This window comes from Grammomys surdaster, unplaced genomic scaffold (genome assembly GCF_004785775.1).
Source record: "Grammomys surdaster isolate TR1022 unplaced genomic scaffold, NIH_TR_1.0 172, whole genome shotgun sequence".
Lineage (NCBI taxonomy): Eukaryota > Metazoa > Chordata > Mammalia > Rodentia > Muridae > Grammomys > Grammomys surdaster.
The window spans coordinates 7,938,970-7,964,756 of NW_021604620.1; the positions used below are offsets into that span (position 1 = coordinate 7,938,970).

The 25,787-nt window shown below is 43.9% G+C and overlaps 2 protein-coding genes across 2 annotated transcripts in view; one reads left to right on the plus strand and one right to left on the minus strand.

Moving 5' to 3' along the window:
• Stt3b (STT3 oligosaccharyltransferase complex catalytic subunit B) overlaps window positions 1-10,724 on the plus strand; it is a 66,314-nt gene extending 55,590 nt beyond the window's left edge. The window contains exons 11-16 of the mRNA XM_028767255.1: window positions 977-1,164; window positions 1,856-2,027; window positions 2,771-2,944; window positions 4,759-4,872; window positions 6,835-7,047; window positions 9,120-10,724. Of these exons, the coding sequence (XP_028623088.1) occupies window positions 977-1,164; window positions 1,856-2,027; window positions 2,771-2,944; window positions 4,759-4,872; window positions 6,835-7,047; window positions 9,120-9,200 (942 nt within the window). The 3' untranslated portion in view covers window positions 9,201-10,724. The remainder of the gene's footprint in view (window positions 1-976; window positions 1,165-1,855; window positions 2,028-2,770; window positions 2,945-4,758; window positions 4,873-6,834; window positions 7,048-9,119) is intronic.
• A 9,803-nt stretch (window positions 10,725-20,527) lies between these two features.
• Window positions 20,528-25,787, minus strand: part of Osbpl10 (oxysterol binding protein like 10) — a 196,622-nt gene continuing 191,362 nt past the window's right edge. Inside the window, exons 12-13 of the mRNA XM_028767295.1 lie at window positions 23,723-23,876; window positions 20,528-21,655 (exon numbers count right to left, since the gene is read on the minus strand). Coding sequence (XP_028623128.1) covers window positions 21,611-21,655; window positions 23,723-23,876 — 199 coding nt within the window. The 3' untranslated portion in view covers window positions 20,528-21,610. The remainder of the gene's footprint in view (window positions 21,656-23,722; window positions 23,877-25,787) is intronic.

Consider the following 25,787-nt stretch of genomic DNA (forward strand, 5'->3'; position numbering starts at 1 on the left):
TGGTGTGACCTTGGATGGTTCTGTGTATTAAGTAGTAACTTGATGTTCAAAAGTGGTATTTGGTTAAATACCTGTTTGTTAACATCTCTTTGCTGCTAATAAGTGGAATTCGTGCTTAACCTGCATACCAATAGGAGAAAGACTGTGTTGGACAAAAGTGTGGGAAAGATTTAGGAATTACTGCACTTGTCTTAAATAACCCATTAGACTTTGCTGTTTTAATACCGACTAGGCTCATCAAAGCTAACCAGCAGTGGAATGCTGTAATATAAAAATTGGCTGGAATTCTCTTTCCTTACTCTGAAATCAATATAATTCATAAAGATTTGTGTTAAGCGCATACCTGTTATATTTTATATGTTTTTTTTTCTTTAATCATTCTTATAGCTTAGAGTTTGTGGCTATTCTTTTGTTTCCAACAGAGGTAGGTAGATTGTGTGTGTGTGTGTCTAGTTTAGAGATTTGTCTAGTTCTGTTGAGTTTCTCTCCTAGTAATTTCCTAATCTATGTTTTAGGTGAGCACAGCCATTTCAAGAGTAGAATTAAGTTTAAGTATATATATATATACACATATATACATATATGTACACACACACATATATGTATACATATATGTGTGTGTGTACACACACACACACACACACACACAAAGATACTGGGTTTTATGTTGCCAGAATGGAACCCCTTAGTTAACTTTTTTATATTTAATTAAAAACTGCCTTCTATCAGAGATAGTTTGCTCTGAGATCAGGTCCTGGGGTTAAGTGTATTTTCTGATTCACATTGACTTTAAAGTTTACTTTGAATTATAAAACAAGATCAAATCTCCCCATCACCCATAGAAGAATATCTGATTACATCCTCTCTGACCCATGGAATTATTTGATAAGTTAATATTCTCCCCACTTTCCCCTCGGCTGTGTTAATGATCCAAGTGCAATGCAACGACTCCTAACTATTTGCTCTGCATCTTCAGGCAGGTAAGGTGAGGAAGCACGTGACAGAGCAGGAGAAACCGGAGGAGGGCCTGGGCCCCAACATCAAAAGCATCGTGACCATGCTGATGCTCATGCTCCTGATGATGTTCGCTGTCCACTGTACGTGGGTCACAAGCAATGCCTACTCCAGCCCCAGTGTGGTCCTCGCCTCCTACAATCATGACGGGTAAGGGGCAACTTGGCGAGGAGAGGGCTTTATAGTATCCTTTAATCAAGCCTCAAAAAGGATGCCTGTGAGACTCTGATCTTGATTCTCCATTTTAAAGTGTAGAGATGTAACCCTGGGGCTACCTATATGCCAGGGCAACCCTACCCTTTGAGTTTACTCCCTTTGTCTTCTGGTTTGGCCTTTCCCCATCCTTTAGGATGGGTGGTAGTAACTAGCTTGTGCTCTTCTCCAAAAAGTCTTTCTGCGTATATAATTGTGTATACTTAGTGAACACCACATCACCATTAGTGTGAAACTTGGTAGAAATGCAAATTATAGAGCCTACCCCAAGCCTTACCTAAGAAACCTGAGAGCAGGACCCAGCTAGCTGTGGTTTAATAGGCCCTGATGGTTGCAGTGACAGCGCCATGTCTCAGCAGAGCATCCAACTGTCTAGTTCATTAGAATCTGATATTTTAGAAGACAAATAACTTTTTTTTTTTTTTTTTTTTTGGTATATTAGTTTGGAAAACACTAGTTTAGACAAAACTCCTCCTCTTTTTTTTCCCTCCTTGCAGGTAGGCGCTTTTGACTACCATCTTTAAAATGAAAATTTTTACTGATTAAACACCACAGAATTTTAAGCTATTTCCTTCACACCTAGAAACCTCATTTAAAATAAAACTGTGAGTTGTTTTTTGTTTTCCAGTACCAGAAATATCTTAGATGATTTTAGAGAAGCATACTTTTGGCTGAGACAAAACACGGATGAACACGCCCGAGTCATGTCCTGGTGGGACTATGGCTATCAGATTGCTGGGATGGCTAACAGGACCACTCTGGTGGACAACAACACCTGGAATAACAGTCACATTGCACTGGTGAGCTCTTGTCTTTGTTGTTTGTTTTTATAGAATAAAATGGTTTATCCTACTTAGCAATCACAGTTCATTTACAATTAAACAGAAAAGATCCAGGTTAGAATTCTTGTCTGCCTGCATATGTTTTACAAGTGGTATTATGTATACAGAATTGCAGGCTAATTTCTGGTGGCTTTTGATATATTTAGCTTACTGAGACATAGTCAAAATCTGAAACTTAAAATGTTTGATGTATAGTTTTTACATTGTAAATTTAAGAAAAGTCTTGGAATATGAAAACAAATATTTTACATTGTGCAAGTTATATAGATGTGCAAATTATATATTCACTTTACTTTATCAAATAGTGAGTCTCCATAAATGAATCCCTTCTGTACTTTAACATCTAAGTAACCTCAGCAGCTTTCTTGAGTGTTGTAGCTAATTATCATGTCTGCTGGGCTTAGAAGAGTCTGTGCTATGGAAATCATGGGCCAGGCTCAGCCTGAGGTTGGGAGAAAACTGTCTCTTTAAATGCTTGTCTATTTTCATTTAAAATGTTAATGCCCTAGAACTTAATTATTAAAACATATATTCAGACTTTGACACTTCTGCCATGAAATGGTTATTGTAGTTAAGATGTTAGTGAATTCCTCTGAGTTCATTACAGTCACAGAAAATCATTTCTACCCAAAATTAATGTAAATCAAACTTAATTTCATTTTACAGTAAACAAAATATGTACATTTAATTTTATCCTACAGGTAGGAAAAGCTATGTCTTCTAATGAAACAGCCGCCTATAAAATCATGAGGTCTCTTGATGTCGATTATGTGTTGGTTATTTTTGGAGGCGTCATTGGCTATTCTGGTGACGATATCAACAAGTTCCTCTGGATGGTTAGGATAGCAGAAGGGGAGCATCCAAAAGACATTCGGGTAAGGACCACACAGTCCACAGGCTCCGTGTGTTGTCACCTTTGCTGGTTTATGTCTTTGCTTTGGTCCTGTGTCCTGTGTCTTCTTCCATGTAATATGACATTCAGTGATCCTGTCACCTTGTGCTTAAAAGCTTTCAGCAGATAATGGAGATTGGCCCTGAAATCAAACAGATAAGAGTTAGAACAGAAACTGTCAGCTAGGTGCTTCAGGCAAGTTATGTTATGCCAGTCAATGTAAAAGCTTTGAGCACCGGGTCTTTTTCTGGGATCTAGAATTAGTGTGGTGCCCAAGGCAAGACTTAAGTTTATCACTATTGAGTATAGGTGACGACATGTGTGGAGGTGTTAGGATATCTGTGGTAATATAGTTAAAGCCTCGCCTTAGTATGGCCTAGCTCTTGGTAAAGCACTGGTAAAATGTCCAAACTCTTGCCTCAAGTGCAAGCCTAGCCCCCCCACTTTGCTGGTCTCTTGGCCAACTTTGTACCACTGCCAGTCTGTTCTATCCCTGAAACTTGCCTGTGGTTTCTTTCCTTGGCTCATCTGACATGTGTTTTTAAAATTGTGTCTTGGAATGTTTCTACTTCCACACCTTTCGAACCTCCTCTCCAGCCCTTTTTGGATATACCCATTTGTCCTCGTAGAAAACTGCTTTCTAGTTAGAGTTCATTTTCCCATCTTCTGAGGACAGGTAGATAGAATTGTGCTTACGTGAGGAAGGCACCAAAGTTGAGAGGAGAGAGAAACAGACAAGGGTGAAGCACAGTCCCAGATGTCCTGCTCAGGTGAGAATGCTGTGAGCTCCCCCTGAGCTGGGAGTAACAAACATTCTGTCCTTACATTAGAAATTTCATTCTCCTAAAACATGATTTCAGTTTGTCAACTACTTGACACCATTAAAAGTCATAACATGATCCAGACTTTAAATGTACACATTGTTGTGCTGTTTTAAATATGTTATTCTTAAACTTTGTGAATAGATTACAGAGTATGGAATGAGTTCGTTTATCCCTCACAAGAAGAGAACACATACACTCCTTCCTGGTATCATGTACTTAGTGCTGAGAACAGACTGAGTGCTGCCATCGTAAGGAAGTTGTGAGGTTGGGTGCCGTCCCACCGTGTGCACACCTCACAGCACACAGTGCACCACACTGCTTCATAGTTCAAAGAGGTCCCTGGTCATTCCCAGTGCTGTTGTGTGTGTATATACTGGTGACTTCCACAGACGAGAAATGTTACACTGTGGTCCTCATGCCCACTCATCGACTCCTTACAGTGTCCATTGTGTATGTGTATGCATTTGCCTGGGTCATGTTTGTGTCTCTGGCATAGTAAATAATTTTGTGCGTTCATTATTTGAATCATATACAAGTATCTATAAAAGGAAATGTTGTGTCCGAAATTACATTTTTACTACCCAAACCTACATTTTTAAAATGGTAGCAATCTATGCATCATAGAAAAGCTAATTTATAAAATAACCCAATAAAAATGAATACAAAAATACTGCTATATATTCTTTTTAGTTTCCTGAACCATCCCCTTCCCAGCTAAAGGAGGGTTTTGGAGTTCATAGGGAAAATGGAAGGCAAACTCCAAGAAAGGGTGGGGAGGGGAGCTATGGGGGGCTAGCTCTAGCTAACATGGAGTCAGTCTTGTTCCTTTTTACTTTGATACTGCAAATCTGACAGGATTCATTTGGGGCTGGGGGATTAAAAAGTATAATTTCATGATGCTGTCTCCAGAGCTAGAGCGTAGCTTTGGGTGTGCCAAGCTGGACTGCACTGAACCTGTGGTTTCTTTCCGTAGGAAGGTGACTACTTCACCCAGCAGGGAGAATTCCGAGTAGACAAAGCTGGATCTCCTACTCTGTTAAATTGCCTTATGTATAAAATGTCCTACTACAGATTTGGAGAAATGCAGGTTGGTTCAATGAGTTCTTCTGCAATCTTTATTCAAAGGGGAGGGACCTTACTAAGCTCTTAAAAAAAGTCAGATTTATAGTGTCTTAATTGTACTTTGGAGAGATATATGCAAAGCTTCTTCCCCATTATATTTAGATTTCAAACCCTGATCCTCTGGGGTTATAGGCATGCACCACCATGCCTAGCTCAATTTCTGAATGTTTTTGTGACATGTTAAAAAAATACTAGACCAGTGACTTTTTTTTAATCTGTAAATAATGGGGTTGAGGTAGACTGGTGACTTGGGTTTGATGGAAACATGTTATTCTGACATTAAAAAATTAGTTTTGCATTAAAAGCAAGTATATAGCAAATAGAGGGTCATTCTTCATTTGGCCTCACTCCTGCTTAAAGGCACAAATTAAAGTATCTCTTACTGAAGATAACGCTAGACACCTTGGTCTAGAGCGGGCACCAAAGCAGTCTGCAAGCAGACCGTCCACACTCCCTCAGCTTTCCCATCCCCTGGCCATCACTTCCCCTCTGCAGAGACCTCAGCCGCCTCTCTCTGTCTCCGCCGCCTTACTGTTGTTGGCTGTGTTCTGTGAGATGCAGTTCTAACCATTACTCTGACTCACTTCTCATTTGATTCCCCGTCCTATGTTGTAAGCATTTATCAACTTGTTTTTGCTGTTATCCTGTCTTTTGTTGCAGGGATCCATCCGAACCTAAAGAAGTCCTGGGGACTGGAGGAAAAAAGTGTCTCCTCTATTGCTAATCAGTTTTATAGCCTGTAATACCAAGCTGATACTTTCATTGCAAGTTGTCAGTAAAAACAAATTCTACACTACTTGCTGGTCGGCTTGGTATCTTATAAATTAAAGGAATTATTTGTTTACTTTTCTACCAGGAATGATGTTAACTCTAACCTGAAAGGATCTGTCTGAACTTCAAAATGTGAAACATGTTTTATCCATTTGTAAAATAGTTCTGTGGCTAGTATGATCTTGAAGAGTTTGTTTATCGCAGCTTTCTGTGTTGCCCCAGGGAGGATGGGCATAAGTGGGCATCTGCCTGCTTGTTCTCCCAGGATCACGTAGCTACGGCAAAACACCATGCCCACAGTTATCCAGATGTAAATTTTTATTTCTTTTTGCTTATTTTAAACACCGCTTGCCTGGGATCCAAACTCATGCTAGGAAAAACGTACCTGGTTATAATAGTTACTCTAGAAAATAATTGTCCTGGTAGAAATGGTGAGTTCTCTGCATGGAGGGTTTTTTTTTTTTTTCCTTAATTTTTTATGAACAATTTAAGCCCTGTTGGTCTCATGCCTTAAGAGGCATACATGTTAGGGCAGACAATGTAATTTTTCTGTTGTATAGGCAAACAAACATTTCCCTATTGCTTTGTAGGCTGGTTTTACACTGCTTGGAAAAAGAGTTGTCTTTGTTTGTCTTAAAGTTTAGGTTTGTGTCTTGATTTACTTAAAAATATGTCCATTGGCTTTTTATTTCTCATAAGTCTTCCCATAGCTTAGCTAGCCTACCTTCCTTTGAAGTTGCCACTTCAAGACATCAGAGCATGTTAATAGGGGCATTTCCTTTATTTAAAGAGATGGTGGTATTTACACTAAGTCAGTCCAGTGCATGAGAGCTGAATGAAGACCATGTGGCATAATGGATCAGGTAGTCATTGTGAGGCCCTGAGGTGAAAGGAAGTGTCTTCTCCATCCTTCTCCATGCCCCTCTGCCTCAGGACCACACTTACACTGCATATCTATTTGTAAGGACTCTTGACACGTACTCTGGGTCTAGTTGTCTTCATGAATTCTATCTAGGTATTAAGACCTGTTATGATGCTTCTTCCATTCTGTTTCTAGATAAGAAGGTCATTGATTACCCTTTGACAGCAGTTGCTTCTTTGCAAAACTGATAGTTTTCCAAAAGGCTGACACTAGGTTCTGATGTTTCTTTTGCAGCTAGATTTTCGCACACCCCCAGGTTTTGACCGAACGCGTAATGCTGAGATCGGAAATAAGGACATTAAATTCAAGCATTTGGAAGAAGCCTTTACATCAGAGCACTGGCTTGTCAGGATATATAAAGTGAAAGCACCCGACAACAGAGAGACACTAGGTCACAAGCCTCGAGTCACCAACATCTTCCCCAAACAGAAGTATTTGTCAAAGAAGGTGGGTGCCCAGTGAAGTCATCTCGCTAGAAGGATATAGTTCAGGCTTAGTAGATTTGTAGGCTGGTATGGAAAGTGCTAATAACTGCTGATAAGGAACGTGATTGATTGTGTGAGGAAGATACAGGGCTACAGGAATCCTTCATCAGGAGCACTTGAGCAACGTCAAGCCACAGCCTTGCAGGTGGCCTGCAGTGGAAGCTTTTCTCAGGGCATTCTTACTTTAGTCTCTGTATCTGTCAGGTGGATGTCTCTATGGTGTCTATGGCCATTACTGCCCTACCTGCATGAAACTCGGAACTTAAAAGAACTGTAGTTACTGATTCCTCATCTTCAGGTTAAACACATTTGTATTCATGCTCTGCTCTTGAATGGGGTTTTTATTTTATTTGCTGAGTAGATCGTCTGCAGTTGAATGAGCCCTTCTGAAGCAAAAACCCAAACAAAATCATTTTTCTTAAGCTACTTATTTTTAATGTAATTACTGTGGCAGAGCTTGTAGACAAGGATTGTAAGGAGTCCATGGTAGTTTGTGCCTCATAAACAATGGGTCAGGAAGTCTCTTACTAGGGGTCATTACTGCTCTCGTAAGTTGGGTAGATGTCCTAACCTTCCCTAGTAGAGAGAGCCGACAGTGAAAGTGCCCCCAGCGGCTGTGGGTGCAGAGGACTGACAGTAAACTCATCCAGGCGGTGCTTAGGTGCTTCCGTAACCATAACAGTTCACTGGTAAATCACATGCCAACATGTCAAATTAGTTATACTTTAGAAGTGGTAATTTATATTTAATTTTATGAAGTGAATTTGCTATATAGCCTAGGCTGGTCTGAAACTAGAAATTTTCCTGTCTCTACTTCCTGAATGCTGGCATTACCACATGTTCTACCAAGTTGGCTATATGTATATTTACATAGAAATTTATTTTTAAGATTTTTAGTTTGAGGAGTGGAGGAGTTGTGCCACACACAGCACCTGAGGTGCAGAGATCAGAAGACAATTTGTAGGAGTTGGTTCTCTCCACTATGAGGGCAGCCTTGGTAACAAGTGCCTTTTCTAAGGAACATGCTGGCTGTCTCTATCCTGAATTTTGAAGCCTACTTTTGAAGAGTTGTATTTAATGTAAAAACCTAGTTCCTGCATGGGCTGCAGTGCTTTCCTCTGGCTCTTAGATCTGGCCATCCTGTTGGTTTAGCAGATGTTCTTGTTAGCAGTTTCTACTACCATATCTGGTACAGTCTTCTACCAGAAACATCTGTATTTTAGTAGGACTACAGAGATGGCTCAGTGGGGAAGGTGGTTCTGATCCCCGGCATCTACATAAAAAGCGCATTATGGCAGCCTACACCTGTCAACCCAGCACTGTTGGGGCAGGCAGAGCCCCTGTTGTCCAGTCAGCCTTGCTGAGTTGGTGAGCTCTAGGTTCAGTGACAGACTGTCACTGTCTCAAAAACAGTGGAGAACAACGGAGGTTGGTGTCTGGCCTGTGGGCACGTATGCCTAAGTGAACACATGTCCACCTAAACATGTACCCTCATAAACAACTATTAGATACTAAGTTATGAAGAATTGTTTTATTTTTACAATATTTATGAAACTAGAAGAATGTTTGTTTTCATCTTGACATGTTTCTTTCCTAAAAGGACATGACAGAATAGGCCAAGTGATTATTGTCTTTAGGTTTTGAAGGTGGGTGGATAATCCTCCTCATTTTGCAGATGGAAGAAGTGGAGCTCTGAAAGGGCTCTCTTACCTTGTACTGCTGTCAAGGCCATTCCCGTGGATGCTTAGCCAACAGCAGCATTACCTCTCTGGCTCCTTAGATTGTGCCTGGACTCTGTCATTGTCCCCACAAAGCATGTAGAGCTTGAGGAGTGGGATGTGAGGGATGCTGTAGTGATCCCCTAAAGCTACTAACTAATTAGGGTCATCTCAGTTTTCTTACAAGACAGCGGTGCACACTGTCATGTCCCAAGACAAACTTTGAGTGACCATTTTCATAACAGTAAGCTGGATGTGTCTGGGTGTTTCAGTGTGTAAGAGACCTGAACTAATACTGTATATTCTCTCTTTCTAGACTACTAAAAGGAAGCGTGGATACGTTAAAAATAAACTAGTTTTTAAGAAAGGCAAGAAAATCTCTAAGAAGACTGTTTAAATACACTGTTCTGGCCTGACTTGCAGCAGTCCTTGTGAGAACCGGTCTTTGCCTTCAGCTCATGTCCTGTTTCACAGCACCAAGGGTACAGAGCATCACTGGGCCAAGTCAATGTACAAAATTTTCTGGCATTGCCTCATTTAAAATTAAATTGGTTTATTGAGAACAGCTGTTTTCGATTTTTGTAATGTGAAGCAAGACAGAGCCCTGCTGTGAGCATCTGGCAGAAGATTTTTTTTTTTTTAATTATTGGTACATATTACCCTTCAAATCTGAGAATTTGGACTGATTGCACCAAAGAACCCTCTAATTTGGTCCCTGGCACATGCGTACCTGTCAACTTTTCTTTCTTTTATGAGACCTGCATTTTATTTGAATTACCCAAATAGCAATATGTAAGACACAAGTGCAGATGTGACAAGAGCTTCTTGACCAGTCAACAGACTAGCCCAGGTCTGAGAGAGACGTGCTAGAGGAGAGTCTACGTCTGTGAACTCTATTTATTTTCCTGTTTCTCCGGTGTGAAGAATGTTTCATCAAATGTCCACTTTGTCACTCACTGCCGCTGTAAGCAGCCACTGCTGACGGTGGGCCTCCGCGTAGTTAGCTGACTAGATAGATGTTTGTGTTCAGGCATCTGCACTGTGGTTAGCAAGTGTCCTCACCAGGTACTTACAGAGCAGATTTCATGCATTCTTCATTCAAGGGCTAAATTTATATCCTTTGGGAATCATGGCAAGCACACACAGAATGTTGCTGGCCAGGATGGCTGTTACCTTAATACTGAGGTTGGCTCCATGTTTCCACGCAGAAGATTAAGGGGAAAGCCCTTACAGTGGACAGGCATCCAGAGTTCATTTCTGTGACTCTACACAATGACAAAGGATTTGTAAACTTTGCCTGGATTTTCCTCATTTTATACCAGTTTGTCCATCACGATGATTTCTGTTCACTGCTTCATGTTTTTGATACCTTGAGCATTTGATGAAACACTCTTTAGTGCTCTCTAGGCATTTTCTTACTTTATTACAAATGTGACAATTGTCAAAAGATGCACTAAAATATACATGGAGATTGAACCTGTTCATTTTCCAGCTTATAGGCAACTTTATACAGACTTGAAAACTTTATTCAGTTGTTTAGTAAAGTGAGAAAGAGGTTTCCTGCCACAGGAGAACGTTTTACACAACACACCACTGCTTTAGTGGGAAAGTACAGAACAGTACGGACCTTTTATGAAGAAACCGTAATTTACAATGCTCTGTGAGAATGTTACTGCTGATTTCCTTTTCCAAGGTGTAGAATATTCTTTGATTTATAGGATTCATTCTTGATCCAGATGATGGTTCTTTTACAGACCAATTTAAAAAAAAAGGCTGAACATTTTCACAAATAAAAGTGTAACTAAATCTGGATTTCTGATACCTTGTCATTTGGGGGATTTTATCTTACTTTGCTTTACAATTCAATGCAGAGAAGTTATTGACCATAAGGGAAATAAAGTTAATTCAAATTTTGTGTTAAGCCTTGTCTTTTTCAGACCTTGATTTTGAAAGAAGTACTGAGTTCTGACTCCATCCTCCTCTCTCTACTCACCTTATAAGGGTTTTAGCCAATGTGTGGAAAAATAGGTTGTTCAAAACACGTTTTTAGAGCTGGGCAGTGGTGGCTCACGCCTTTAATCCCAGCATTTGGGAGGCAGAGGCAAGTGGATTTCTGAGTTCGAGGCCAGCCTGGTCTACAGAGTGAGTTCCAGGACAGCCAGGGCTATACAGAGAAACCCTGTCTTGAAAAAAACAAAAAAAGCAAAACAAAAAAACAGGTTTTTAAATTTCAGCTTTTTACATGCCTGCGCCTTTCTCAGGTTTAGGGAGCAAGTTGGGTTCGAGGCCTGGTGTTTGTGAAGCACACAGTCTGAGGGTTTGGCTCTCACAGTGCTGCTGTGGAGAAGTGTCATGGTGATGGTTTTATCACACCCAGAGTGTCTTAGAAGCTTGTTTCAAACCTAAATTCATTTTGTGTGTGATCACTAACTCTGAGTTTCGCAGTGAAATCTCAGCGTCATGACCTTGAAGCTTTCCAGTGAAGTTACATGGCAAATGGCAGTGGGTAGAATATAGACTAGGCAGGCTTCAGCTTCCATACTGACATTGTTACTCCACTGAAGTGTACAGTGGTGGCATTCTGAGTGCCTGAGCGATGACCTCAGGTCAGAGACTGGACAGTGAAAATGTCATCGTCAGTTCTACAGTGTTGCTAGTCAAGGGACCCTCAAATCGTAGGATCTGGAGCTGTTGCTTTCTGTTGGAAAATTACAGCCTTGGCATTGTTGCACACTAGACACTCACCTGGCATATATACTACACACTAGCCAAATATTGCTCTGAAGTCTCGGAGCTGGGGAGATGACGCAGTCAGTAAAATGCTGGTCACTGGACTTAGTTTGATCTCCAGCACACCCCAGTTACAACCACCCAGCTGGGACCTGTGTGCTGAGGGCAGGGAAGAGATGGGACCCCTAAAGCTCACTGGCCAACCATTGTAACTGAGTTGTTGAGCTTCCGGTTCAGAAAGAGCTCAAAAACTAAGGTAGGGTGTGACTGGAGAAGAAGCTGGCATGCCCTCTGCCTCCCCCAACACGTGTACACCATTTAGTACTATTGGGTGTATATACAGCATTAGACAACTGATCCGCCATTTTCACCTGGCTGCTGCTTACCATGGTGCCTGGACTAAAACAGAAATGAAAATGTGTATATGTTGTGTTGTGTGGGAAAAAACTCGCACAGCAGGAGCCCCAAACCGCACAGCCTGGAGGCTTTCCACGCCTGTGGGTCCCACATACACGAGAAAGTCCAAGGTTCCAAAGGCTGGAAGCTTTGGCTGCGGTGGGCCCCAGAAGACACGTGGAGTCCGTGGGTTTAAGAAATTTATTGTTCATGGCATGGTAGTTGGGTCAGGATGTGCGCGCCCCCTAGTTCAGCCAGAGGAGAGCTGGCTTAAATAGGAGAGGGGGAAGAGGGACTTGGAAAAGGAATAACTTAATTACCAAACACCTACCCCACCACCACCACCACACACACACACACACACACACACACACACCCGTGCCTTTAGGTAACTCATGATTATGGAAATCTCTGTTAGTTACGCCCTCTACCTGGATGGTGAGGCAAACCTCTCTGGGAGGAACTACTCTGAGCCAAAACTGTCTGCAAGATGCAGGCTAATGGGGATGTAGGCCACATGTGGGAGTCTGGAATCCGGGGGGCGTGAGGAGATATGTGCGGTCCCTACCTAGGCTATGGTTCACCTGTTGGGTCTCCAGCTAGCTCAAACTCAGTGCTCTACCCGGGAGACCAAATCATCCCTTCACACCCCCACAGTGTTGATTTAACTAATGAGTAGGAGGATTTATATCCTAGGCTGGGATCACCCCAAGAGGCAGGCAGCGTTCCTGAAGCTGCTCCTTTGTTCTCCCAGCCACTGCCAGCACTGAGCCCTGCCTTTCCCACCGCAGTAGTTTCCTCTAAGTGTTGTTAAGTGCATCTACTCTCTGGGCTATGAAGTGGAATCATGGAGCGTGTAGACTTTGCCTAGTCAACTCTCCTGCAGCATCTGTAGACACATCCAGGTTGTAGGGTCCAAGGGAGGATTGATTTTCATTAAGATGTAATCTCGCTCTAAAGCTTGTTCAAACATATACATCCATTCTCTTGTTGGCAGACATTTGCAAATAATGCCAAGAAGACAGTTCGAACTCTTGGTGCTTATCATGAGCGTTGCAGCATTCGCCCACAGTTGGAGTCTTGAAGTAATGTCGTTTTCATTGCTTCTGTATCCTCAGCAGCCTTTCACTTACCCTCTTTTACCTTCTCACCCCCGACTCCCATCCCCAGCCGCTGGCTGGCCTAAAGCTCTTGCTCATGACCGCCTTGCCCAGCCTCCCATGTCGAGATTACCAGCTACCGCACCCACCACAGTGAGAGCAGGTGATTTGTTGTATTTAGTCTTTCTTGGCTCACCAGTAAGGTGTAGGCCATTTGGAAATGCACTCTTTTTGAGGTGTGTGTTCTGGTTCCTGCTATATTGTTTTGTCTTTAAAATTCATTCTCATCTATGAGTTCATAAATATTCACATTGCAGATTGATAGGGATTAGTCTCTTGTGGTCTTTTGTATGTATATGGTTCTCTGCACCTTGTTTAAATCTTTTCATGAGCTGATGTTTCAAAAAGTCTTTTCATGGGCTGAAGAGCTGACTTGATGAATAAAGGTGCCTGCTGGCAAGCCTGAAACCCAAGTTCAACCCCTGGGGTGCACATAACAGACTCCTTCAGTTTGTCCTCTGATCTCTACACATGCTTACCCCAACCCCAAAATATACACAGTAAATATAAATATGTAATGCTAAAATAGTTTTCTTTTTTAAAAAAAACTTGTAAAACTACAAAGACAGTGCCTGTCCTGTGTTCCTTCTAGGAAATTTGACTCTGCCTTTTCTCCTTGGCCTTGCACCCAGGATTCCCTTGTTGAGTACATTGTGAAATACCTGTTTATTGGCAGTGATTCTTGTGGCATCCTATTTTAGGGACTGTAATGATAGCTCAGAGATTAAGAATGCTTGCTGCTCTTGCAAAGGACCTGCTTTTGGTTCCTAGCACCCATACTAGGCAGCTCACAACTACCTGTAACTGCAGCTCTGGGGAATCTGACACCCTCTTCTGGCCTCTGTGGGTACTCTGTGGGTATGTATATAAACACATAGACCCATACACATAAGTATAAATGTGTATGTATATTTAAACCTTATATTTTAGCCATGATGGCTAACACATTTGTAATCCCAGCATTTGGGAGCTTGATGCAGGAGTTAAGTTCACCTTCAGCTTCATTGTGAGTTCAAGGCTAACCCTGAGCAACATAAGACCCTGCTGCCTCAAAAAGAGGGTAGGTTGACTTTTTTTTTTTTAAGTCTCTTGTATTTTCATGGCTTCTATTATTTGGTGTCCTGGTATGTGCTTTTGGGTAAATATGTCATAAATGTTTAATTTCTCATTAGATTATAGAACCATGTGCTTTTACATAATGAAGTTTTATTTGACCTTGTCATCTGCATTCTGGCATTCAGGGGTCCATAGAGTTGGCCCTGTCACTTGGAAACAATGGTTGTTCTATTATTTTTTCCTTGTAATTGGTTTGTGCTTCGTTGTCTGGCTCTTCTCTTACTGGGAAAGCCGTGGATCATTTTCCATAGAGTATAATCCCTGAAGATACCTTTGATCAAATTAAGCAAATAATCATGAACATTTTATTTTGAGATGTGTGTCTAGCAGAGGGTCTTACTCTGTAGTCTGGGTCACCTTGAACTCGTGGCCTGCATCGGGCTTCTGAGTGCTGGGATAACAAGCATGTACCACCGTGACGGTATAAATGTTTGATTTATGTCTGCATGGGTTTGCTGCTTATTTTCTATCAACCTGTCACAAACCACAGTCACCTGGGAAGAGGAATGTCAACTGAGAAAATGTCTTTATCACTGTCACGTGAACGTGCCTGTGGGTCATTACTGATTGATGGAGGAGGGTCCAACCCGCTGTAGACAGTGCTATCCCAGAAAAATGGTCCCGTTATCAACACTGTTCTAGCTTCTGCCTCATTTCTTGCCTTGTTCCTGTCTCGTCTCCCGTCAATGACGAACTCTAATCTGGAAAATAGAATAAGCCCTTTCTTCTTGCCAGTGGTTTATCACAGCAACAGAAAACAGACTAGGTCAGAAATTGGGGCCAGACAGCGGGCTATTGCTGTGACCCAGCTGACCATGTCTTGGGAAGATTGTGGAACTGTTTGAAACTTTAGGCTGGAAAAGCCATTGAGTGCTGAAAGCTTTGAGCTACTTCTGTGGGAGTTTTGAAGATTAAGAGTGGTAAGAGAAATCCAGACTATAGAAGCCTGGATCTTAAGTTTCACGGAAGCAAAAACGATCAGGGTTGGGCATGTGATATATTTGAATTAAGAATCTCTGGTTCTGGTCAGCTTGGGGTGAAGAATCATCTCTGATTCATAAGAGACCAGTGTCAATGAGCTAAAAATCTTGTGGGAAATATTTCTTCAGGGTTAGTATACAGAAAGCTGTATTCCAGAGTGTCCCAAGGCTCCATCTCATCCTGGTAGCCAAACTTGGTAATGTGTAAGAGTCTCCCCCATGTGGTACTGGTACTGAAGGCATGAAAGGGTCATAGCGGTTGAGAGTTAGCACTAGGAGAGGCCGTTGGTGATGATGCAGCCTCAATTGCAGGGGAGACCCAGGATTGACGAGGTCATGGAGAAGAGCTGAAGCTTAACACCATGTGACACAGTTGGAGTCCCCAAAGAGAAGCCAGGAGACCATTAGAGGTCCAGCCTCAGTGGCAGTCAGGACTCCAGCAGATTGGCGATGTCAAGCCCATAGGGCGTCCATCAGAGACAGTAGCTGGTGTTGAGCCAGCCTGAGCATATAAGATAACCTGCATGTGCTGCTGACGACAAAACCAGAGAGATGGGAGAGGGGCTACCCAAGCTCTTTGGAGCCCAGAAGATCATGATTAAGTCTCAAATGTCAGAGACTGAGCTATTTATGCATTTGGAGTTTGGTTTTGCTTTGATCTGATTGTAATTGCCCTGGTTCTCTTGAACTGAGTATTTAACTTTTTAAAATAGAAACTCATAACTAAGAGACTTAGAACTTTTTAAATATTTGAATTTTTTTAAGGACACAGGATAGCTTGACTCAGTTCTCTCCTACCATGTGTGTGCTGAGTCTCAAATTCAGGCTTGGCAGCAAACACCTTTATTTACCTGCTGAACAATCTTGTTAGCCATGATATGACAAGATCCATAGGTACTCTTTTTAACAGTGAGCATGTTTTTAAGTTGTGTTTCCTATCGCCAGTACCTCTAGAGTGTGTGTTCTGTTGCATGGGCTTTTTTCCTGTTGGTTGTTGTCTATGGTCTTATCTATGTAAATGGGGGCTTTGGTGGTATAAGCATTATATTAAGAAGCTGTATGGGTAAGTATAGACCAGGGCTCTGTTTTCACTTTGCGGGAGATAAATCTGCCCAGGAACTAGGGAAATTTAACGAGGTAGAAGCACGAACCTAGTTTAAGGGCTAAATGTTATATACAATTCTGGCCTCCTATCATTGCTCCCAAGGTGATGTGCAAAGACTTCAGCCAGATACTTGAGTATAAACCTTGTTTCTCATCCTGTGCAGGTATGAACATCTCTTTGGCCTCTGCCAATTTCCAAGGAAAATGGCCCCAAATGCCGGCTTTATGTCAGAATGTGTATTTCCTCTGGTATACTGTCCTGTGTTCGCCTTGCAGTAGGATTCTTATGTACAGATTTTCCAGCCATCTTTGCTGGGCTCCTGGTCTGTACTCTAGGTTCCTGCTGTCAGAAGGGGACTCTTACAACAAATTGTCCCTTTGGATCCCAGAACACATGTAACACCTGTTTCTTACATCACCTCTGCCACCTTAGTTTAATGGACACTGCCAAAGTTGTGTCCCTGAACACAGTCATAATCTCAGAATCCTACTTGGCAAAGTACAACACATTTGGGTGTTGTTTTCAGTTCTGAAAGCAACCTGGAGGCATTTGGATTGGAACATCAGGTGTCTGCTCTGCTCAGATGGCTTTGGTAAAAGGTTGAGAACCGAACCAAAAACTGAAGGTAGTCTGGGTAGCCAGAGTGACTAGCTGAGAGTAATGTGTTCTTGGTAACCTCTGCTGTCCTCGCCGTTAAAAGCCACCGTGACTCATTGTGTGATCCTCTGTTGAAAAGATTAGCCTGGATCAGAAGCTCAGGCCTAGAGTCAGTGACCTCCCTCTCACAAAGAAGATGCAAGTGGGTTTCAGGGAAAGCTAGCCACGGGCAAGCCTGCCAGCTCCTGTCTCCTGTTGTGTAACCTCGCCCCGTCGCACTGGGTGTGTGCTGTATTGTGCTGGTTTTTGCAGGACTCATTTAGTTTCATGAATTCAGCACCACTGTTCACAGATTTCTTTCCTCCATTTAATTGGCCCAATGTTGAAACTGATCAAAAAGTGATTTCTCTACTGATCCGGTTATATGTCCTTAAACTACCCCATCCTGACACTGAAGCCTTATGTCAGCTTGTGCAAATTCTGCATCTGTTCAGTGGCCCACAGGCATGTCCTGGCATCTTGGCAAAACAAGAAACTCATTCCTCTGCCCTGTATCTGATGGAGGATACTTATGTACCAAATACACTAAGAACTATAGGAGAGACACATGGCAGACCACAATGAGGCCTTGACAGAAGAAATCAAAATAGCAAATAAAAGGAAACAAATGTAGTATCCACCAGGCTCAATAACGTAAGCATTGGACAATGTCCAAGAATGGACTCATATTGGTGGGGGTTCAAATGGCTTGCTGTTGGTGTGATTTGAAAATACATGTACCTGAGTCACATCCAACATTCTTTGAAGTTGTCAAAAGTAGACAAGCTAGGGCTGAGAAGATGGTCCCACAGTTAAAGGGCCTGCTGCAAAGGCAAGAGAAGTGGGGTTCAGATCCCTAGAACCCATGTAAATGCCACACAGGTGTGGCTACCTGTTAACTCCAGCGGCTTTGGCTTCAGAGGTTCTGGGTTTGATTAAGAGAGCCTGCCACAAAGCAGAATGTTGAGTGATGGAGGAAGATTCCCAATATCAGCCCAGGGCTTCTACCTGGACATGCACACACATATTCATGTATATGAAAAGAAATAGAGGCGTTGATAGTTGGGGCTCACATGAAGGGAAAAAAATGTTTCTTTAAAGAAAAACAATATCCAAACATAATTGGAGTTAAGGAACCCAACAAGAATATGTATAGCACATGCTTAAGGCCTGAGGCAGGTAAACCAGTATGTATTGTTCAGGTTCTTGCAGCTTCCACACAGGAAAAGGACCACTTGTTCAAGGGGTGATGGTGCTCAATGCAGAAGAGTGGAAGAAGGGGTGGGGCTAGGTGTGAGTGGGGATCTTGGGAAGTGAGGAGAATGATCTGCTAGACTACAGTCAACATCATCCCACTGACAACTCTACCTTGCACCAAGAGCAAGGAAAGTGAGCGGAGCCAACAGACCAGCCCAAGCCTTCCTCATCCCTGAAAACCGACGCAGCTAGTGGATGCTTCTTACCAAAGTGGACGCTGGGAGCTCTGACAAAAAAAACAAAGGTCTACATGGAACAGACAGTGCCAGTCCAGGAAGCCACGTTTAGATGGTGGGAAATGGTACCCTGGTCTTACTCACCCTTGCCTCCCCCCTGCAGTGTGGTGCAGTCCAGTGACATCCTTCCACTAGGAGGTGGCAGAGCAGATCTCAGCTCCCCTCATCTGTTTGGAGCTGCATGGGGAACTGGCCCCCATTTTGCCTCTCACAGGTAAGGCTGGGCAAGCTGGGGAAGGTGCAGGCAGTGCTTACGAGGGTGCCCGGGGCTGGCCGGGTCCAGATTTGAAGGGTGTGGAATCATGGGGAGGTTAATACACTTAATCAGTGTATTATAATATGTATTATAGTATATAATACACTGATTAATACACTGATAATCAATGATTCTGAGAACCTGGAGAGAAATTTTAGGGAATGTTAAGATTTCCTCTGTGTGTCTGTGTGGTGGTGCTGGTGGGGAATAGGGGAAGAGGTAATGACCTTGCCCACAGAGGCCAGAAAGGGTATCAGGTACTCTGGAGCTGGAGTTATTAGTGTTTGTGAGCTACCTGTTGGGGTTCTGGGAACTGAATTTGGGTCCTCTACAGGAGCTGTAAGTGCTCTGACCCACTGGGTCATCTCTCCAGCCCCAGAAATCACATTTTAAAACAGAATAGACAGACCCAAGAAGACCTGCCAGGCTGTGTGTGGGCCTGGCCTGAGCACAGGGATTAGGTCTGTCTTCACCCTGCTCATTTAGGTGAATGTTTTCCCTGATTCGAAGCCAGCATGCAGAACTGGTTCAGAACATACTAGGTAAGGTAGTTATTTCCAAAAATCCACTTTGTAAGGGGAAGAAGAGGGGTATTCTAAGCAAAAAAGCATAGCCTACTTCATGGAATTTAATTTTTTGTGTAGCCTTGGATTTTCTAGACAAGATGATGATAGTATCGGCCATAAGAGAATGTCCATTCTGCTGAAACATGTCTGTCTTGTTCTTGCCTAATCATACGACCTAGAACTTCTGCTAGTGTCAATGGTAGTGGCCTAGGTAGCCTTACCTTTGTTCTTAGGCTTGGAAGAAGAGCTTCTAACTTCTCACCTTTGTCACCTTTGTGGGTGTTTTGCTTGTAGACTTAATACCTTGGGTTTGGGGGAGTTGTTTTTGTTTTTTTTATTGTGAACATGTACTGAATCTCGTCAGATGCTTCTTCTGCATGGGTTCAGATGACTGTAGTTTGCCTCCTTTGTTAATATGGTGTACTGTCCTGTTATTTTCATGCATCATGTATTCAACCACCCTTGCTGACTAAGAATAAACTTCATTGTGGTTGTGTGCAATCCTTCAAATGTGCTGTGAGATTTGCTGCACCAGTATTTGAGAAAATTTGAGGCAATATTTATACAGGATGCTAGTCTTTTTTTTTTTTTAATCTGTTCTTGCTTTGGCATTGGGCATTATCTGGCAAACTAGGCCAATCCAGAACGGATGGCATAACTCTAAATGTTTGGTAGGATTCATCTAAGGCCATCTGGTCCTGGCATTTTTTTGGTTGGGAGATTTTTAAGTGACTGATCCAATCTCCTTACTATTTATAGATCTATTCTAATTTCTTAGTTCATGACTCATTCTTACTTAGTAGGATGTGTTTCTAGGAATTGGTTCTTTTTGTCCAGGCTTACGGTTCTTTCAGGACTGTTGTTGGAGATAGTGTCTCAATTGTCATGCTTGGGTTGGCCCCAAACACGGGATTCAAACATTTGCTTTCATAAAATTGATAGTAGCCCCTAGGTGATGCTGCTCTAGAGGTTTTTCGGTGTATTGAAAACAGGGTAGAAGACTAGAGACACAGCTCAGTGGTTAAGAGGATGGACTGCTCTTGTAAAGACTGTGGTGTTCAACTGCCTGCAGCCAAGTCTGGCAGCTTACTCACGATCACTTGTGACTCTGGCTCCAAGGGATCCCACGCCCTCTGCAAGCCCATGCACACACATAATACATGTTTTAGAATTTTTTTTAAAAATATAGGTATGGTTGTTATTAGTACCTAAGCAAGAAGATTTGAGATTGAGCCACTGATCAGAACTTTTAAGTCCCTAAGAATAACACACACAAGACACGAGAGTATTTAATCGAAATATATTTGTCTAATATCTACAAAGTGTCAACAGTTGGTCTTAAGAAAGCGGACAAAAGGCACAAAATTAGTATTACTACAGAGAAGCATTCATGCTACTGAATTTTATAAATATCATTGGGGTGGCAAGGTAAAAAATAAATTAAGCACTGAGCAAAATTCAAATTAGACGTTCAATTTTCTCAATTTTGTTTGGTCCGTGTTTGACCTGTGTGAAGGCTGAAGACCTTCTCAGCTGGGACAGTGGGGGCTCATGTCTGTCCTAGTTACAGAGGCGTTCTGGCAGCTTGGGTCAAAATTAAGAAAAAGAAATAAGACTATTTGTTCTTTCCCCAGCTAGATATGAGGCAGTGGTGACCCACGTAGTGTACGCATGCGTGTATTGACCTTCCAGAGCCCTTTGTCATGACTCTGCGCTTTCTTTTCTGCTGTGAGGAACATAGCATTTCAAGCTCCTGGGCATGAGAAGTGTCAGAAAGACTGGATAAAACCACCTGGTGAGCCTGGCTCTGATTCCTCAGGAGTCGCTCCCTTCTAGAAGGCTCCATATCAGCCTCCAGTGGCTTCCTGTCCCTTTATTCAACTGGAAGGCCTACTTGCTCTTTCCAGGGTGTGGACAGATAACCTTGGACTTGGATCAGCACAAGTTTCAGCAAAGGGTGGCCACTCACCCTTCTGCCAGGAATGAGCTCCTTTTTCAGACTGGGACTTCAGTGGGCTGTATCACTTCAGCCCGCATTGTGTGTGACAGGAGCTGGTGAGTGGAAAAGACCCTCATGGCAAAATGACCATGGCAACGTGAGAAATGACACCACACCTCGTGAATAAAAAGGAGCTCACGATTTCCCAGGCCAGCCTCGGCGGGTGCGGGGTGTGCCCTTGTGCCTCAGCTGCTCTTGAAGAAAATCCTCAGGCGGAATTTGGGGGTGCACATCTCACAGTGTGTAACCCTTCTCTCCGACTTGGATGCTAACAAGAGATCTCAGCAAATACCAACAGAATCTTGATACTGTACCACTTTAATTCCTACAAAACCAGGCCTATTACAGGGAAGCACTGCACCTCTGCCCATCAGTGTGTCTTCCAGAGGGGGTTAAAGTACACCCAGCCATCGCCCTGAAAGAGAAGGAAGGAGGTGACAGGAGGGGACCTCACAGTAGAATAGAGAAGCAAGGACACCTCCCACCCAGCCAGCCTCTGATACATGGAGTCTACACAGCACCAGCCAAGACCCAATCCCTGCACTGCACACCAGGCCTATCTGATGGTTTTCCCTGCCCTTCCTGGAGTTTATCTGAGGATACATTTCTCCCTGCCTAACTGAGATAAAAATATGTATTGCTTCTAAAGAAAGTCCCAGAAATGACCAACATAAAGGGGGTCGTGGCAGCTTCTTCTTTCTAGATGTCTTGGCAAGAGAGAATTTTGGGACACTGAGGCTAGAAGAGAGAGGTTGGCTGGATGAAGACTCGGAGTCACCTTGGAGGTGAAGGGAGGAGGCACACAGACCAATGATGTGAAAGCCCCTGCCCACCCAGTAAAGTCTCTTTGGCAGGTATCTGTCACAGTGCACCTGAGGACAGAAGCCACAGAAGGAATACCACCATTCAGCCACCAGGAAAAGAGCATCTGTAATCAGGTGATGAACCTGAAGAAGTACATAATGGAAGCTAAGCATCCTCATGTCGGGGTGACATGTGGCCCTAGTCCTGTCACAGACATGGTAGCTTTTACCAAACCCCAGAGATAGACCATCAAGTAGTAGATTTTTGTTTTGTTTTGTTTTAATGAATAAATTTCCACATAAGTCAGGCAAGCTCTCTGAAAAACAGGACTCTCCTCCTCAAGGAAAGCTTCAAGAATTTCTCTCATCCACACAGGAGACCCTTCAAGGCAGTTTCCCAAGTACCTTCAAATCTGAACCGAAATCCGGTCTTCCAGCCACAGCCTCAGCTTCTACTTCCTGTTCCTGTTCTTAAGTTCCCCCTCCCCCATCCATGCCACTAGGGTACCCTAGCTCACCCCACAGCCAACAGCCAGACCCAACAACCCATCCTTATAGCAGAAGCTAAGAGAGTAGCGACACCTGGGCCCACGGATTCACTCCAATTGACTATGGGCATTTGAGTTTGTATAACCCCTTAGCATCATACAGATCTGATCTTCATAAAAACTCAGTCCTGGCTCCTCACTAAGCATCAGTCTGGATGGGAGATAGAAACTCTTGACTCTTCCCACTCCTCCTTAGCCCACTTCAGACAGCCACCAGGCTCACTACATAGCTGAGGGGGACCCTGCCTTCACCTCCAGGGGTGGCACAGTCCCATCCCAATTACTTCTTAAACAACCCTATGATACCTCGACACAATCTGGAATCAATTAGGGAGGCAGGCTGGGGAGAGGCTGTCTAGATTAGGTAGGCCAGTGTCTGTACAGAATCCTCTTGGTTGTCTTGATTCACGTGGGAAGACCTCAGAAGCCTAAACTGCTAAGCAATAGCTCTCTTCTCTGTTCTTACGTAATTCATGCTCTCTGATCTTAACCACAGGCATGACTAGCTGCCTCAAGGGCCTGCCACCTTTACTTGTCCACGGTGATGGACCATGATGCACTGTGACCAGGAATTGTGAGCCAAATAACCCTTTCTCCCCTGAGTTGCTTTTGTCGGGGTGTTTTATCACAGCCACAGGAGAAACTAAGGTTGGCTTCAGATCGACGCTTAGCACTTTGCCTGCGTCCCTGAGTGGATAGGAGTGGGGGCAGCATGTTGGGCAGAGGCCTCCACTAAGCTCTGTCCCTTCCATGTGCCCCACTAGAGGTCATTCTGTGGCAGTACCCAATGGGGAGGCAGCAGGGGGACCAACCAGCTAGGCTAGGCGGGAACGGTGGTAGAGCAGAGCTCCAGTCCCCTCCTTCCAGGCCTGGCTGGCTAGAAGGGTTTTTGAGGGCAGGAATACTACAGGGGAAGTGTCAGCTACATACTTCTGCCCTCAAGATGGTATGAGATCCCAAGACCTTACTAGGGAAACGGGAACCTAAATTCCAAACCCCAACTTGAACCAGAGCCACACTCTGCCCTGCTCCATCCAGAGCCTGTGTGGCCCCTGTCTGTCCAACTGTCTCAACAGTAAAAGTTGAGGTGACCTTAATCAGGGCTAGAGCCTGGTAGCAGGCCAGGGTTACCTCTGGGATGAAATACTTGGGTCGCCATGGTGTGCGAAGGGTCTCCCGTTTCCTCTCCTCCATCCTCTGCCTCTCTTCTAGACGCCGCTTCTGCTCTGTGGCTGCATCAATGTCCCCAAGCCTCAGGTAGTGGGTGACTTCCTGCCAGAGGTTTCTAGAAAGACAGTAAAACAGTAAAAGGAGCTATGTAGGCCAGCTACTGTGATGATGAAGAAGACAATTACACCAGACCCTCCCCTCCTGGAAAAGAAAGGTCATAAAACGCTTAGGCATCCATCCCCTCTCGAAGACAGAAGCTAATTAACATTCCTCAGACTATAGGGAGTGGGGACTGACTGACTGGTGACTGGGGAGGGGTCCCAGAACACATGGACAATAGACTGTTGGCCATGCGCAGACAGGGAAGGTCCCTGCCGCCTCATTCCCTAGGGACCAATCAGTTTAAAAGGTCGCTGTTCTGCCAGTCACATTGTGCCTAATGGCCGCTACCCCTAGAGACTGTATAAGTGCCCACCGAATAAGCCACACAGTGTCTCCTCCTCTTTTGGGATGAAGGATGACCCTAGCATGCTGGAACATTAAAAATTCCTCTTGCTTTTTGCAGCAATTTCTCATCTCTGCATGGTTCACTCATGGGGTCTCCGGTAAACTAAGGCTCTGCTCGCTAGAGTCTTACAATGACAGTGGCCAGACAAGGAAGGGCATTTAGGCCCCTGTCTGTGGGACACCAGGGAGGTGTCCTGAAACACAAGAGCCAGGAGTGGATCCAGGGCTCCTTGGTTACATGTCTGCTGCCTCCACACTACCAGTTTCAAACAGCAAGACTTCCTCATGTTCTGAGTCGAGCTCTGGAGGTAAAAGCTACTGGAAAGAGCAGGCTGAGCCCTCCCCTCCCCCCCCCCATCCACACCCGGACAGCAGGGATGCACAGATCTTACCAGGCACCCCATAAACATCTTAGAGACACTCATTTAATCCTCATGACCCAATGACATGGGTGGCTATATTACTAGCAACTGCATTTGGCTGAGAAAACTCATGTCAAATGAGTACAGAAGAAGGAACCTGCCTAAGAAAAGCCCTGAATGCTGAGCTAGGAGGGGGGGGGGGATTGGATGAAGAAGAAGTCAGAGGCAATCCCAAGAGGTTGCCAAAGTAGCACATGGTATAGCAAGGTCAGAGTAGCATTTCCGAAAGGCCTGCCTCTGGGATCCAAGAAAGAACCTTTGCTTAGAGCACGCTCTGTTCGTCAGGAGCAGACACAGGTGATGAGCGGACGGAGTATCGTCAGCCCACTCTGCTGGGGTAGCCTGCCAGCCCACTCTGCTGGGGTAGCCTGCCGTGGGGAAAAGGCTGGCACCACAGTAGAGTTCAATTAACACACAAGTGATGCAGGTGGCCTCTCTGACTCTGCAGATAAGGGAGGCCTGGGACCCAGCAGGGATGGTGGGAACTGGGGTGTAGAACAGCCACTCCCAGCCTTAAGTAGAGAACGGTTTCCCTAGACTAGCCTCATGCTGTCTTTGTTACTGTTTCCCGAATCAGGGTCTTACAGTGTAAGTCCAGGATGGACTTCTCAGCTTGGTCTCCTGCCTCGGCCTCCTGAGCGTTAGTTTACAGATAACCATGTGCCACCATGCCCGGCATTGTGTTTAAATACATATGGGGGAAGAAGAAACATAGCAACCCCTCTCTAACGCTGGCACTGGGTTCCTTCCCTGATCCTCACAGGGTTCCAAGTATCCAGAGGCTGACCAAGGAGCAGCTTAACTGTAAGACTCTTGGGAGCCTTAGCTTACTGGGGACCCCCTGAGTGAACCATGCAGAGTTGTGAATCAATGCATAAAGCAAGAGGAATTTTATCGTTCCAACGCGTTGTGGTCGTCCTGCACCCGGAGAGGCAGCAACCCTGGGTAGCCCGTTTGGTCAGTTTTTATACAGTTTAAGAGGTAGCCTAGGGAAACAGTGACTAGGCACAATATGACTGGAAGAACAGTGTGACTTTTATACTGATTAGTCTTTAGGGAATGGGGTGGCAAGGACCTCCCTTGTCTGTAGGTGGCAA